The sequence below is a fragment of the Salvia splendens genome, chromosome 10, assembly GCF_004379255.2.
Source record: "Salvia splendens isolate huo1 chromosome 10, SspV2, whole genome shotgun sequence".
In the NCBI taxonomy this organism is placed as follows: domain Eukaryota; kingdom Viridiplantae; phylum Streptophyta; class Magnoliopsida; order Lamiales; family Lamiaceae; genus Salvia; species Salvia splendens.
In genome coordinates this window covers 5285370-5301507 of record NC_056041.1, presented here as the reverse complement: position 1 = coordinate 5301507, position 16138 = coordinate 5285370, and the positions used below count along the sequence as shown (strand labels likewise).

General features: G+C 35.8%; 1 protein-coding gene and 2 non-coding genes across 3 annotated transcripts; 2 read left to right on the top strand and 1 right to left on the bottom strand.

Moving 5' to 3' along the window:
* Nucleotides 1–4979: 4979 nt before the first annotated feature.
* Nucleotides 4980–5059, top strand: TRNAL-CAG. Its single transcript has one exon. It is a non-coding gene; the product is annotated as a tRNA-Leu (tRNA).
* Nucleotides 5060–5086: 27 nt separating this feature from the next.
* On the bottom strand, nt 5087–11262 carry LOC121750088 (ABC transporter B family member 4-like). Its single transcript, XM_042144545.1, has 13 exons — nt 11179–11262; nt 10765–11093; nt 10605–10659; nt 10347–10522; nt 10005–10226; nt 9682–9920; nt 9045–9570; nt 8651–8924; nt 7722–8515; nt 6834–7100; nt 6470–6733; nt 5751–6044; nt 5087–5530 (listed from the first exon to the last, which is right to left on the bottom strand). The coding sequence occupies exons 2-13, from the start codon at nt 11041–11043 to the stop codon at nt 5177–5179; spliced, it is 3744 nt and encodes a 1247-aa protein (XP_042000479.1). The 5' UTR covers nt 11044–11093; nt 11179–11262; the 3' UTR covers nt 5087–5176.
* A 2946-nt stretch (nt 11263–14208) lies between these two features.
* TRNAG-CCC lies at nt 14209–14279 on the top strand. The gene has a single exon. It is a non-coding gene; the product is annotated as a tRNA-Gly (tRNA).
* Nucleotides 14280–16138: the final 1859 nt, after the last annotated feature.

Genomic DNA, 16138 nt, shown 5'->3' with positions numbered 1-16138 from the left:
GATCAAGATAGAACCATTCTTAAACGTAGAACCATTCTTAAACGTAGAACAAATGCCAAACGGAGGTCGTTAGATCTTTTAATCCAATGGTGTTGATTTGCACAACAACTTCCCATTACAACCAAAACTATTATTAATGAGTGAATGCAGATAAGTGAAAAAATAAAGCATGCATGGACTCTTCTTTGTTTCATTCATTCTTCCATCAACATGTGAGTTTTTTCACATGTTGAGTCCGGAATGTCGTGAAAACATAGTCTAATATGTATGATTTTTAATCTTGACCGTCATTTTTTCCTCATCCAATGAATAAAATATGTAGAGTTCTAGGTTCTACACTTAAGAATGGTTCTATCTTTAACGCAACCCTATATATGATTGTATATATATATATATATATATATATATATATATATATATATATATATATATATATATATAAAGGGAGCATTAGGGTCCAAGTGATCATTAAGTGTTAAGTTCAAATGTATTTCCAGCCTTAGGATTAACTTGATGGACGGTTTAGATTTATAATGTACATCCTTCTCCGTGTTACATTATTATGAGTTCCGAATTATATTATAGGAGTATATTTGGAACATCTACTAAATTAGACGGTTTTCAAAATAGAAGCTCTGAAATAAGCGCTAATTAATTTCAACCAACCTCCCGCATTACAATCACTCTCGATTTCTCACTCCAAAGCAGCCCAATCGACACAAAACCCAGTTCCCTAAAAATCTCTACACATTCAACCCTAGTCTTCTTGTTATCACTACATTCCTCACTTTCAAATTATCAACGCCGAATCCAGGCGATTCCTTCTCCACTTTTCACGGCCATGGCGGCGACGGGACAATCGACCCTAGCCTTTACAATCGAAGCGGCCACGGCGGCGGCTGTACAATCGACCCAAAACCCTTTAGAGACTTGGCGCAGTCAGAAATTGGACTATTATAGTTTTGAGGTGATTGAGGTGGTTTTTTTTTGCACTGTATTGCATTGATTCGACCGATTTAATACAAAGTTTGAATTTTTGGTTTACATTATTGACATTAATTGTAGTATTGTGGTGTAAATTATGAATTCCATTGGTAAAGCTTCTATTTACTATTTGTATAAGCAAACGTTTGTCTATGAAGATTGATTACATTATTCAATATAAATGTGGATTGATTGTTTGTTTGTTTGTTTGATTTGTTTTTTTTTAAATTCTACTGATCTCGGTTATAATGTTGTATTCATTCAACTCTAACCGATGCAAAAAAGGGAAGAATGTGGTCGAAAGAGGGCTACCCTTCAAGACCAATTCAAACATCGGAGATGATAAGCTTTGTCTCTCTGTTTTTATATTTTTGATAAATTAATCTAATTGAAGTAGATTACTATAATGTAATCTTGAACTTTGAATAATGTAACATATTAAGACTTGTGTTGTCATTTTTTGCATGCTCTCTGTTTCATTGTTTACAACTGACTGATACATTATGCAATAGACAATCGAGAATAATGTATAGCATGTTTGTTAACATTGTTGTCATTCGTACGAGGTCTGGTATGCAAAGTGTTTGCGCTATACGTCACATTATTAAGTCCAATCAGTACATTAAAATAGTTCTTAGAGAGTAATGTATGCTAATAAAAACAATAATGTAAACAAGATGCGTCTTCATGTTGTTATGTATATACATTATGCAGTTTGTGAACATTATGCGTTTTGAGCATAATTATATATTAACTACATGTGTGAAATACTGCACACCGTAGTTGATTTTTAATCGTACATAATTTATGTACTTATATATAGGGTCTAAGAGGGAAAGAGTAGGTGATGGTGCTGATGATTCTTGGGAAGATTTTATTCCATTAGCAACAACAAGACATTAGTTGATAATGTGTTTTATATTATTTTACAGAGACATAGCTTCTCTGAAATACTATTGACATGCGGATAACCAAAACTAGGAGCCATTATCAAACGGGGTGCAACGAATGTCGTGGAAATGCCTTGGAGAAACAATGATAACCAATTACATGACGACTTTTACTTGATGAGGCACATGGAGACGTTCTTTGGATCCAAGGAGAAGGAATGGAGCTGTGGCCTGACAGCAAATGTCACTAAAAGCCTAGAGACAATGAGAAATTGAGAATGAAGGTGAATAGCACCTTTATTCTGTCTGAGCACAACGTCTTGGCGAAGGTTATCCAAAATTTAGCAACAACACACTAGAAAGTGAAGAAGATCAAAGGCAGTTTCGAAAACTGGCTCCAGAGTTATGAGTTGTAATATGTCTTATGGCCAGAGTTTTGGATTGTGAATCCCTATTTTATTTTTTATTTTATTTTTAATGTGTGTTTTTGTTACTAAGGTTAAGGACTTGGATTTAGCTAATATAATTATTGTTTTATCATATTCAGAGTTTATGCGAAACCCTTTATGAATCCACTTATTCTTATTTCAGCCTAGTGATTCAGCTTATAATAATGTTAGGATGCAACTCTAATAATGTAAGAATGCAGCTCTAATAATGAAATGATGCAGCATGATAATGTAATGATACAATATAATGTAATGTATATGTACTTGTTAAATAATGTAAAGGGTATACACGAAAATTTGTGACTCTTATCTTCAATAATTTTGTAACTCTTTATCTTCAATAATGAAAACTCGTTCTGCCAAATAATCTACAATGTATGTTCATTACACTCCATCTAGACAAACATAATACGTGCTTATTGCAATATGTCTAAAGCAAAAATGATGCTCAATTTAAATAATGAAAATAGCCACAGCCTATAATGTACGTTAACTGTGAAGGAAATGTAAAATAAAAAAAAACAGAATCAACATTCCCTCTAGCCCTTATGCTTCTCCTTTCCTTTCTCCTTGCCTATATCCAGTTCTTTTTCTGGGCATGTTCTTGAATCATGATGAACCATGTAACTACATGTCCTACACTTTCGAAGGGTCTACTCGCTTACTTTATAGTCTTTTCCCTCTGGGAAATCAAACGGCTGTTATGGTCACTAATGTATGCTAATAAAAACACTAATGTATGCTAACAAAAACACTAATGTAAACAGGATACGTATTCATTGTTGTTGTAATATACATTATTCAGATGGTGCTGCAACATTATGCGCGCTCTCTCTCTCTTCCACTAAATTTATATCACGTTCCATCTCTTTCTCCCCCTATTTTACTTATTTTGCCTCAGTCTCTGTAAAAATGGTAAACATCTAGCTTGCATCGACCTCATCAATAATAATTTTTACACGTATAAGCTCATTTCTATTAGTCGAATTTCACTCGAAAGAAACAATTTAACCATCGACCTCTTCTTCTTAGGGGAGGCGTCGGCGCTACGGAGGGGGCGACCATGGTGGATTTCTGTTGGAGGCGAAGGGAAATCGGCCTGTGAAGGGGGCGACCACCCCCTCCTGCCTCCCCTTCATCCGCCACTGCTGGAGATGTTGAAAGATGGCGCAAGAGTTCTTACTGTATTATTTGATTTTGTTTCATTTACGGAAGGGAGACTAAATCTTGCTAAAAGAAGAAGCGTGAATCATGGAAACTTTCTAACTATCAAATATATCAATACCATCCTTACCTTTTTATGATTATTATAATTATTAAATAAAAGACAAATGGCAGCCACATAAACCGTTAGATTAAGAAATTAAATGGATGAGATTTACTTGGATATTTGACATAAAATCAATTATGGACCTGAACACTTCCCTATATATATATATATATATATTATTTAATTTATGTATTGCATTTATAAATGGAACTAATTACTTTGAGGCTTCATTTGGCACACAGAATTGGAATTGAATTGGAATTGGAATTCTATGGAATTGAATTGGAAGAAATTGAATTCTAATTCAATTCTAAATCATATGTTTGGTAAAGTGAAATAGTTGATATGAAATTGAATTTGAATAATTTGTGCACACACATTGTACACACTATATACAAAAACCGACTCACACACACTTCACACAAAATACATATACTATACACACATACACACACTTCATACACACCGCACACACTACACACACTACACATTTCACACACTACACACACTACACACTTCACACTTTACACACATTTCAAGCTTCCGATTTTTGATTTTTTTTTTCAGTTTTAGATTTTTTTTTTCCGATCTGAATCAAAAACTAAAATTTTCCAAAAAGTTTAAACTAAACGAAATTAAAAATTTTAGTTTGTGAATAGTGTATGTATTTTGGGTATAGTGTGCGTAATGTGTATTTTGTGTAAAATTTGTGTCGTGTGTGTATTTTGTGTGTAATGTGTGTAGTATGCGTATTTTGTGTATAGTGTATGTAGTGTATGTATTTTGTGTAGTGTGTGTATAGTATGAAATGTGTGGAATTTGTGCAGTCCGTGAAATTTGTGTAGTGTGTGAAATGTGTGTGGTGTGTGAAATTTGTGTAGTGTGAAGTGTGTGTAGTGTGTGTAAGTGTATGTTAAATGTGTGTAGTGGTTATTGAAACTATCTAATTTTATGACTATTTGGAATTCCAATTTTCTACTTTTGATATGAAATTGAAATTATGGAATTAAAAATTTTGAAATTATAATTCAATTATAATTCTATACATTTTTGTGATACCAAACAATGAAATTGGAATTGGAGGCTCCAATTCCAAGTCTATAGCTTCAATTTCATGTTCCCAAACACCCTGATTGTATATAAATAATTGACCGGTTGTTCTGTTACATTTTTGTATGGGTTGGAATTGGATGAAGAATTATTGGGAATAACTATTGGATTTGACAAAATTAACGTGAAAATCATTAACACCGCTAGAAAAATCGGTCGATGAATAACATGTCGATATTATCATACAAAAATAAACAGCATGTCGATATCATCATATAAAAATAATTGCTTTGTTGGTTATGTCAAAATTAAAATAACCCAATAAGAAAACAAAAAGTCAAGATGGCCGAGCGGTCTAAGGCGCCAGTTTCAGGTACTGGTCCGAAAGGGCGTGGGTTCAAATCCCACTCTTGACAATGTTTTGAAATTTTTCAGCACAAATATTGGATAAAACCTTAACCTCAATGTTATACCATTATTTATTCAATTGTAAGACAATCTTTTGGTAATGAAAAAAATTACAAGAAATATTTTTAAGAAGAAGCACTATTGTGAAGTGCCACCAAAGAAGCATAGATGCCATGTTTCATATCAATCAACGTCTCATGCTTTCCTTTTTCAGCTACGACTCCATTTTTTATGACTGCAATCAAATCAGCATTCTTGATAGTGGATAATCTATGAGCAACCACTATTGTGGTCCTGTCTACCATGGCTCGGTCTAAAGCACCTTGAACGACCCTTTCGGATTCGGCATCAAGAGCGCTTGTGGCTTCATCAAGTAGCATAATCTTCGGATCTTTCACTATAGCTCGTGCAATCGCAACTCGCTGTTTTTGCCCACCGGATAATTGTATTCCCCGTTCGCCGACTATTGTATCGTACCCCTATATATGATACAAAAAATTATACATTGAACTTCGATTTTAACAAGCTATAGCTAAACCGGTCCGAATCTGGCTAAATTCAGAGCATATCAACCAAAATCCAACGATCTCATTACTCTAAATTCTAAATTCTAAATTCGTACTAATTTACGATTCGGTTAGTGTATGACTGAAGATGAACTCAAACAAACTTATGATTTTTTGCATAAGAAAAATGCACCTTTTGCAAGGAACTGATGAATTTGTTAGCATTAGCCAATTCAGCAGCTGCAAAAACCTCTGCTTCTGTGGCGTCGCCTTCCTTTCCGTAGGCGATATTGGCTCGTATCGTGTCGTTGAATAAAACCGGCTCTTGGCTCACAAGCCCCATCTGTTGCCTTAGCCATTTCAAGTTCAATCTCTTGATTTCTAGACCATCAAGTGTGATCTCACCTGAATTTGGATCATAAAATCGTTGCAATAGAGAAATGATAGTTGATTTCCCACTTCCGCTTTCTCCAACAATAGCAATGGTCTGTAAAAAAATAATTCAAAATAGTGATGAACATTCTGATTTCGATAAAAAAAAAATTATTCGAACTAATTCAAAGTTTGAGTTCCGAAAGAAAAAAGAATTTTGTATCAAATCCAAATTAGTGGCGGATTACTTATATGGATAGGGGCTTAAACCTTTTCATTTTTTCTACTATCAAAATAGTCGAAATTGCCTAAAATTTTCTTCGGTCCTTTCTAAATTGAAACTACTTGCTTGAAAAGTTTATATATAGGAAAATCGATTTTTGGAAAGAAAAAACAACCCTAAAGCAAAATTTTGAAGGAAAAAAATCGATGTGATGTGGTCCATTTTCTTTGAGAAAAACAAATTGATATTTTAGTTTGATTTTCGGATTTTAGTTATTTTACTTAATTAGCCTTATTAAATGTAGCAGTTAAACATACCTTGCCCGATTGAATTGATAAGCATATATCTCTGAAAATTTGAACATCGGGTCTACTAGGATAGTTGAAGCTAACATGGTGAAACTGAATATCCCCCTTCATGTTTTCTAGGACCATGCCTGAGTTCTCCGAAGAATCGATTGCGGATTTCCGATCAAGAAGCTTGAAAATAGATGCGGCCCCGGCTCTCGCTTTCCCACTGTCGGGCGCAAGGGCGCCGGACTGGGATATAGCGACAGCGGTCATCGTCAGTCCGATGAACACCTGCCCATTATTAATACTATATATTACTCATTTAGATTAAAAATATAAACGTACTAAAATGACAAAAATAGTCTATTTTAGAGGAAACAGAGAATCTTACACGAAAAACTTCTCCAAATGTAATATGTCCGGCATGAACGAGTCGAGCCCCAGCATAGTAACTAACGGCATATACCGAGTATAGAAAGAAGACGGACATCCCAAAACCTGCTCCGCTCAGCAGCCCATGCTTCGTCCCTAGTTTCACCGGCTGCTTGCATTTTTGCCGGTGAAGCTCCATCACCTTCTCCTCCGCGCAAAATGAAGCTACGGTTCTAATATTTCCTACACCATCACTCGCAGCTTGAGTCGCTTCCTCGTACAACTTCTGCAACACATCGATTCAGACCAAATCCTTCAATTTGGATCGGATTCATTCAATTAAACTACTACTATCATGTTTTGTGTAGCGCACTCTCTTTGTTTAGCTTTAACAAATTCTCAAGGAAAAACATGATTTATGTCATACTAAATGCTAAAAGTTGTTCACATAAAAGAATGTTTAACCAAACAAGATTAATTATATGTAAATCAACCAGTATTATAGTACTATGAGATTCCCCCTCCCATAATTGAGAATTGAAATATCTACATAAACATCAATGCATTTAAGATGATGTTCTCATTAATTCAAACTCCGACCAAATCAAAACTGGCGTGACAATGACTAATGACAAGGTGGAACCAAAAAGTGAAGTGGCGAGTTCAAGAATAAAAAAAACAACGACATTGAACTTGCCGATGGAACATAAATCAAATTAAAATAAAGTAATCCATCTAATAATTTAGCCCTAATTGAATCATGTCAAGCGGAACATAAATCAAATTTCTCCGACAACAAATTGAAACTTTTTTATGTTTTCTTAATTAAAGAGGATTAATGTCTCGAACCTTTAAACTATTGGTTTCGAGAGAAAACGTTTTAACAACTGAGGTGATGGAAAGTTACCTGCGAGTCGCCACTGAAACCGAGAACGAACTTCATATGAACATATCCATGTAGCCCAATAAGCGGCAGCATCGCCATCACTATAAGCGACAGCTCCCAGCTCGCCTCGAACCCAATCAGCAAACCCGCAACCGCCGTCGCAACATTCTGCACCACCAAACCCAGCGATTCTCCGACCAGGCTCCTCACGCACTTGACGTCCGCCGCGAGCCGCAGGCCGACAGCGCCGCTCGAGTTCTCGGCCTCGTCGAACCAGCTGATCTCCATATGAGCCACCTTGTCGAAGCACATGAGCCTCAGGCGCTTGATCAGCCTGCACCCTGCCACGGCGAAGAAGTACGTCTTCGTCGGGGTCGCCAGCAGAGACGCCGCGCCGAGGGCGATGAACATGCCCGCCCAGAATTTGGACTCGCGCCGGAGCTGGTGGGGCGGGTCGTAGAAGCTCTTGATGGCGCCGGAGAAGAGGAGGCCGAAGAGGGGGAGGATTATGCCGTTTGATACCGCGGCGGTGGACCCCAGGATTAGCGCCGGGAGCTCGGGTTTGTTCAGAAGGGCGAGGCGGTAGAGGGAGAAGTTGGGCTTTGTTGAGTCGGGCGTGGTTTGTGGCGCTGCCTCTGTCGTCTCTGTGTTGAAGGGATGGCGGGCGCTGTTGCCCGTTTCCAATGACGACGAGTAGCGGTGGCTGCCGGAGGTTTCGTTGGTGTCGGCTTCGGGGTTTTGTATTTCGAGTTGTTGAAGTTGAGTTAGTTGAGTGTAGGGTCCGTGTGGATTTTGGATTAGCTCCGAATGTGTACCTACACGGTTAGAGCGTTTACTATTCATGGCTGACCATACAAATAATCGTGTAATTTAATATAATTCGATAATACGCGCATAAATTATGTAGCATAACATTTTTTTTATTGTTACAGTGTTACTGATGATTATACCTTTTTCAACAATTTTTCTGTCGCGGATCACGGCAATGGAATCCGCATTCTTCACCGTGGTTAGGCGATGGGCAACGATGATGGTGGTCCTGTCTATCATGACCTTGTCTAGCGACTCCTGCACAATCTTCTCCGACTCTGCATCAAGAGCGCTTGTGGCTTCGTCCAGTAGCAGAATCCTCGGGTCTTTTATAATCGCTCGGGCTAGCGCTATCCTCTGCTTCTGCCCTCCCGAGAGCTGAGTTCCATTCACCCCGACCATCGTGTCAAGCCCCTATAACACATACACAAAAATCCAATTTGTCCCACATCAACTTCATAAAAGTCTTACTAGTCGATATGTAAGGCACTGGTCTTATAAAGTAATCCGATTCTCGATTATTAATTGTCTTACCTGAGGAAGGTTGTCGATGAACTTAGCAGCATTGGCAAGCTCTGCAGCGCCTCTGATTTCTTCGAGGGACGCCCCGTCCTTGCCATAGGCAATGTTGTCTCTTATTGTCGAGGCGAACAGCACGGGCTCTTGGCTTACTAGACCAATTTTCCCTCTAATCCACCTCACTTGAAACTCTTTGATATTGATCCCATCAATCAAAATCTCACCTCTCTGTGGATCATAGAACCTCTCAACAAGACTAATAATGGTTGATTTCCCACTCCCACTTTCCCCAACCAAGGCCAGTTTGATCCCACTTGCTACTCTCAGAGAGAAGCCACTGAAGATCATATCATTTGGCCTTGATGGATAGCTGAAATCCACATCCCTGAGCTCTACATCCCCCTTTATGTCTTCCAAAACGCGACCGTCTATGCTGTAGGGATCGATATCTGGTTTCCTGTTTATCGTCTCGAAGATTTTGAAAGCAGCAACTTGGCCGGCTGAGAATGCACTCAAGCACGGGGATATTTGCCCCAAGAAACTGGAACATAAGATTGCATTTCTCTTTAGTTGTACCTTTAATATATGAGACAACTATGTATCTTATCAATCATGAAAAGTAAACGTCTGCAAAATTAGGAGAAAAACTTACAATGATCCCAACAGAATAGCCATCATGATGTTCAAAACATGGCCTCCAGTATAGCCTTTTTCAATGATCATTTTGGACCCAAACCAGACCGCCAACGCGTAACTGCAGTAGAGGGCCAACATAGAAACTCCAGAGCCTAATCCCGCGGCCAAGCCCTCCTGCACGCCGGCTTTATAAGCTTTATGCAGAGATTTTTCATATCTGTCAACCGCTCGCCTCTCCCCAGTGAAAGACGCTACCTGCATTAGATATGATGACAATTTTCATGGTCCAAAGAAATACTACTCCACATGTGATGATCAGAGGAAAAATCTTGCTGTTACAGTTCTTATTGAGGCAATTGTCTGCTCAACCAAAAGAGCGGCCTCTGTGTAGGCCGTCTGGCCACGGGATGCCAATCTTGTCAACACAATTGTCATGAAAGCAGCTGCAACGACGAGGGCAGGGATCACAGAGATAAGAACAAGAGTGAGAAGCCATCCTCTTGCAAAAGCTATGATGAAGCCTCCAACAAATGATGATAGAAGCTGTATCAGCTTCCCAATCTGTATGAAAAGAGTCAAGACTCCTGAGATTGTTTAGCATTATAGTTCTGGTAAACACAAACGATGGGACAAAATCGACCATTTAGCCTACGATAAACTATAAATGAGGGTTAATTTGACCTTCTCTCCCATGGCATCTTGAATGATAACAGTATCACTAGACATCCTCTCCACAATTTGTGCTGTGTTTGTCTCTTTGTCGAAGTATCCAATGTCTTGCCTCAGTATAGATTTGAGGTATAAGTTTCGAATCCGAGCAGCCTGCCTTTCTCCGGTGATCATCCAGCAAGATACCTCTGCCGATATTCAACAAACAAAATGCACAAATATATTAGTCATTGTTTATGTTGTGAAGGAGTAATTGTTTTCAATACTTACGAGAAAAAGCAGCTACTCCTGACCCCAAGGCAAGATAAAAGAACCTCAAGGCCACCTACACAAATTCAATCATCATATATCACTTTAACATTGTTTGAATCATCGCGGCCTAATTTTCCCTTAGGGTCAGGCTGAAAATGCTATGGAGATTTTATAGTACCTTGGAGACTTCATGGACAACGGCTTGGTTACCGACGTTGTGGCCGAACGCGTTGGCCAATTCTCCGTAGAGGAAAGTCATGAGCGGCAACGCCAAACCGCTCGCCACGGATGTTATGACTCCGATCACCATCAACGCCCAATCTGTGGCGTCTGCGTAGGAAAAGAGTTTGTAGTATGCAACTTTTTCGACGGCTTTGCTCTGTTTCTCGGAGATTTCTCTCCGGCTGCTGGCATTTTCTGGAGATTGTTGCTCGTCGGAAGGGCCAACTTCGGCCATAGCTTGTTGCTAGTTTGTCTTGATTTTGAGATCAACACCCCATTTCTGACCTGAAAATGTGTAACGAATTAATAAACAAAATAGAAAGAGGTTGATCATTAAAATTGAATAATATTCTTGATTTTGAATGTTTACTATGATCGATTTTCTTCACGAAGAGTTGTGTGCGTTTTAAAACTACGAAGGTAGTATATATATTCATGTCACCATAGTGGGAATTTACGAGGGAAGAAAAGGGTTTGATTAATATATGACGAATATTTGTTTTAATTAATTGGTTAAAAAGGATGGTATAGTTGTTTGATCCATTTCTATGGGTATAACTGTCATTTGCCATTTAAATTTTGATTAGTTAAACGGATCAAATAGTTGATCTTCAGCCCTCTATAAATAATTATACTTTACAATTAATGGCAATAGATAAAAATTAGGTGATCAACTCTATTGTATCAACTCTTTATATAGACTTCAATTTTATTTTGAATAAAAGTAAATAATCCTTATTTAACTTGATTGATTTTTTATTGGTATAGATTAATTTCTTCATTTCTGAAATATATTATAATTGTAGTTTTCTTCAATCACACATATTCTCTTCGTTCCAACACTTGTCCTTAAGTTGATTATCAATTTTTTTATACTTAACTTGCAGCCGTTTGATAAATGGTTTATGGAGTATTTATATTCAACCATTTTTATTAATATATACTAGTTTATACTAGTATCATGGAGCTTATTCATTTATAATTGAAAATTTTCTCATTTCAAAGATCTTTTGCAATTTAATTAATAGTGTAAATTCTATCAAGAAACTCATCTTAGTTGACAATTTTGATTCACGTCAAAGGGCATTTCAGATTTCATCATTGACAGTTTTGCTTATACTTATGAGTTAGTTCAATTTAAATTGGACTAGTTCATAATATAAGTATTACAATAAATGAATTAGTCATTATTCATATATTGTTAGTGGCTTTGATGCAATGATAGATTATAATGTAGGGATAAAAAAGTTTAATGCATAAAAGATTTGAAGAATTGTAATACTATACATTATAGTATTATTATGTTTGGATAATCAATTCTATTACATTCGAGTGTTTATAAAGACTTCAACTTTACGGAAGGTAAAACAATTTTTTTACTCGATTATCTTGATTGATGTATTTTCTTACAGAGCAATTAGCTTTGATCATTTCCTTCGATCACACATATTCCATTCATTTCAACATAAATTAGCTGAGACTCTGTCATGTATTTGCAACTTTATTACACATGCTGCCACGACAAACAAAATCTCCGGCATATTAATAAGGGACAAACATAAAACCAAAAATGTCACTTATTCATAACACCAAGAAAGTGAAAATGAATTATTTAAGATCACCTGAATCAGTTACTTTTCAAAATGATTAATTTGTTGGGACCTTGCATCAAATGTTTTATGACTTGACTAAGAAAGCTTTGTCATATTCCTTCCCATATACGTATGCACATAAGTAGCTCAAATAATTGCCTATAAATAAAATGTCACAAAATTAAGTTGAAAGTTCAGTCTTGACTTCACGAGCCATTTCTATAGTTTGGACCACAAATTTTTTGATACCAAATCATTATCATGGCTACGACTAAACAATTTACAACATATATAGAATTAATAATAGTAATATTAATAATATAAATGTGTACGATATAAATCATATACTTAACGCTAAAATCAATCTTTAATTGCCTTCTCATCAAATATATACTTATACTATAATTTTATTCAAACTTGTCACAATGACCCAATTTGTCTAAAAGATTTCATTAATCTATATATAGTACTAGTACTATATTTTAAGGGCGTATTTTATTTGACGTAAAAATGTGAAAACCTAGAGAATATGGGTAAGAAACCTATATGCCTTTACATGAATAAAAAGCTAAAAAACTAAAGAGCAAGATTCCAACAACATATGCTAAAAGTAAATCATTGGAACATCTCTGCATCTCCATATGAAACATGCAATATACTATAGTACTAATTAAACTTTTCAAACAATTCGTAATTTCTTAAAAATATACATTATCTTGAAAAATACTCCAACCACTCTATGTGGTCCATTCCTATAAGCTAGCCCCTTCCGGCTCGGGAGCGGCACTATTTTTTATTTATTTTTTTGGTTAATTTCATGGAATTAATTCCATAAATAAATAAATGATGGCATATATTCAAATTGGTAGAGTGTTATTTTAATTGTGGGAATCAACCAAATTAATACAAGATAATTTTGATTCGCTTTAATGCAAACTCCGGTGCATAATTTCAGGGAATACAATGCTCGAGGGTCACTGCATTTTTTTTAATCTTAATGAGTATAAAAACTAGTTGAGTGTTAGCATAACCGAACCGAAATTCCAAATTGGATTGCATGGTTATGTCAAGTTATTTCAAGAATCCGGTTTCAAAATTTGGAAATATGATTAGTTTCAATCCATTTTCATTGGTCCAAATACTAATTTGGGTATAACCTAATCGATTAGAAGTCCGAAACTTAGTATTAATAGTGTATATTGATTTACCTAGACTTTGTTCATCAGCAAAAAGATTTGAATGCCAACCAATATTTAGATATATATATATATATATATTTTTTAAAATATGATGATGAATTGTTAAATTGCATAGGTCAAATTGAAAGAAGGGTAGCTATCAGTTGAAAAGTATATACATTTATTAAACTACGGAGTATTATTGAAGCCTCTGCGTGAGTGTTACTAAAGCTCTTGTTCCATTAATAGTTGTCAATTTCGTTATTTCATTAATTCTCCATCTATCATTTGTCTTTTTAACAAGAACACGATTCTTGTACCCGATAATGTTTTATTAAATGCAGAAAAAAAAGGCAAAAGAAATGAAGCTAATTGTATTGTTGGATGAGATAAAGTATCCTTTATTTGTTGGTTCTTTTGTTTCATCGTACCCACAAGGCCAAAAAGAAATTCAAATGATTTGATTTGTAATCTGTAATTCCTACAAATTGTTTGTAACGAGTCATCATCTAATAAATCACTACATATAATTCTTTTTATAAGCAAGCATAATCACCAACAATTATTCAACAAAAATTATCTGTGACAAAGTGTTTAAATATAATTAACATAACATCAATATACAACAAAGCGCATCTGGTGTAGTGGTATCATAGTACCCTCCCACGGTACTGACCAGGGTTCGATTCCCTGGATGCGCATTTGTTTTCGTCAATTTTGAATTGCTTAGAAATCACCAATATAATCCAAAATTTTTCTCATTTGAGAACACCTTTGAACATCTTGATTCGAAGTAAATTAGTTTATTCTAATTATTGGCGTGTAGTCCATTGCATAAAGAGCATGAATGATCAGCTCATCATGTCATTTTATCATGGTGAGTATAGTTGTGGGAAGTTATTGCAGTATCGACTGACGTTTAAAATAGTGGTGCACATGGATATGAGTCCATGCCGATGATCGTTTGAAACGGCCCGCCGACCCTAAAAATCCCTGCCTCCGACCCCTCGACAGCCTTCTCCATAGAACCGAAGGAGATAAGACAATGAAACTAAAAATTAGAGAGACAAAGAAGAGAAGAGATATACATGTACATCATCACCGTAGATAAAAAAATTTATAAGATTTCGATAAGAAATTTGGAACAAAGAAAGAGGAGAGCTGAGAATTTTGTGGAAGAAAAAAATTTGGGGAAGAAGATGGACCGTGTTTTGAGATCCGATTCTGTCGATTTGGGCTTAAAAATTGAGATAGTGGGGATTTAGGCTTAAATAAAAAAAATAGTTAATGCTACTTCTTCTTGAATATTTTTTATTTGAAAATCATCAAATCTGTATAATATATTCATTATTATTTATGTTCATTAGTACTAATATTATCAATTTTCAAATTTGGTGTTATGAATATTCAGTCTATTTCCTATCACATATTAAGTCATAAAAAATACAATATATTGAATACCAATTTATACATATAGTAAATTACATGACATGTATATTTAAATTAAAATACTTTAAAATACAAACAATAAATTTGTGAGAATCAACTATTGTATATAGTAAAAGATACTCCTTCCCTTCCATGTTAATATCACAAATTAACTATTGTATTGTATATAGTAAAAGATAGGAGTAATGCTATTACTTAAATTAAAATGTATTTCTTTCAAAAAATATTCCATTTAAATATGATTGAAAATAAATAATTATTTTAATAAAATATATACTCCGTATAATATATTATATTTTGTACTATGTCCGACCCCACGAGTTTTATATCCTGGATTCGCCATTGACAATGATATTTGCATTTGTCAAAAAACAAAAAGTAATAAGTACAACTCGGCCCAAATCAAGCCCAAAGCCAACAATAACGTTCAAAAAAAATTCCAAGATCCAAGTCATCTACAAGAGGCGAGGCAAGCTACTGAAGGAGGCGAGGCAAGCTACTGAAGACGGCAGCACATGTGGACTTTACCATTCACCGCATGTGAACATAATTATTACATGTTATTATGAAGTATCTCACAACTTCATAATTGTTAGTGTTAGAAAGTAATCTCATATCGGCCCAAGATCGTCGGATGTAGAGAGATGAAATCAAGGGCTAAGATTGGCTCGGTGGCTTCAATCAATTTGAGCAGCTGGAGTAAGTTGTTGTTCTAACTGACTGAGCTTGGGCTCTTTCGAGAGCTGTTGAAAATTGAAGGAAGCAGTATAAAAGAGATTGAGAGCTGCACTTCTCAATTTCAGTTAGCCAGTTAGTTCTTCAAGAAAAGAGTCTCCAGATCCTTCACTTGATTAGTTCTTGGCTTAGAATTAGATTAGAGGTGTTGAGTATTATAGTGTGTTCTTGATTGATTGTAAAGCTCTGCAAATATCACAAATATAGTGAATCATTTTCTCTTGCCCGTGGATGTAGATCTTACGATCGAACCACGTAAAATCCCTCAAGTCATTTTCTTGTTCGTTGCTTTTTCTGCTGATTTCACTCTCCTCGTTTCATAACAAGTGGCGCCGTCCTGTAGGAAGAGGAAGGAAGATTGATCCATTTGTGCAGA

What these genes read in the sequence shown, in the direction of transcription:
- LOC121750088 (XM_042144545.1), bottom strand. Translation starts at nt 11,043, where the DNA reads ATGGCCGAAGTTGGCCCTTCCGACGAGCAACAATCTCCAGAAAATGCC. An exon ending in TTGTCCATGAAGTCTCCAAG is followed by an intron (nt 10,660 to 10,764) that starts GTACTATAAAAT and finishes GAATTTGTGTAG; the next exon opens with GTGGCCTTGAGGTTCTTTTA. An exon ending in AAGATGCCATGGGAGAGAAG is followed by an intron (nt 10,227 to 10,346) that starts GTCAAATTAACC and finishes CTTTTCATACAG; the next exon opens with ATTGGGAAGCTGATACAGCT.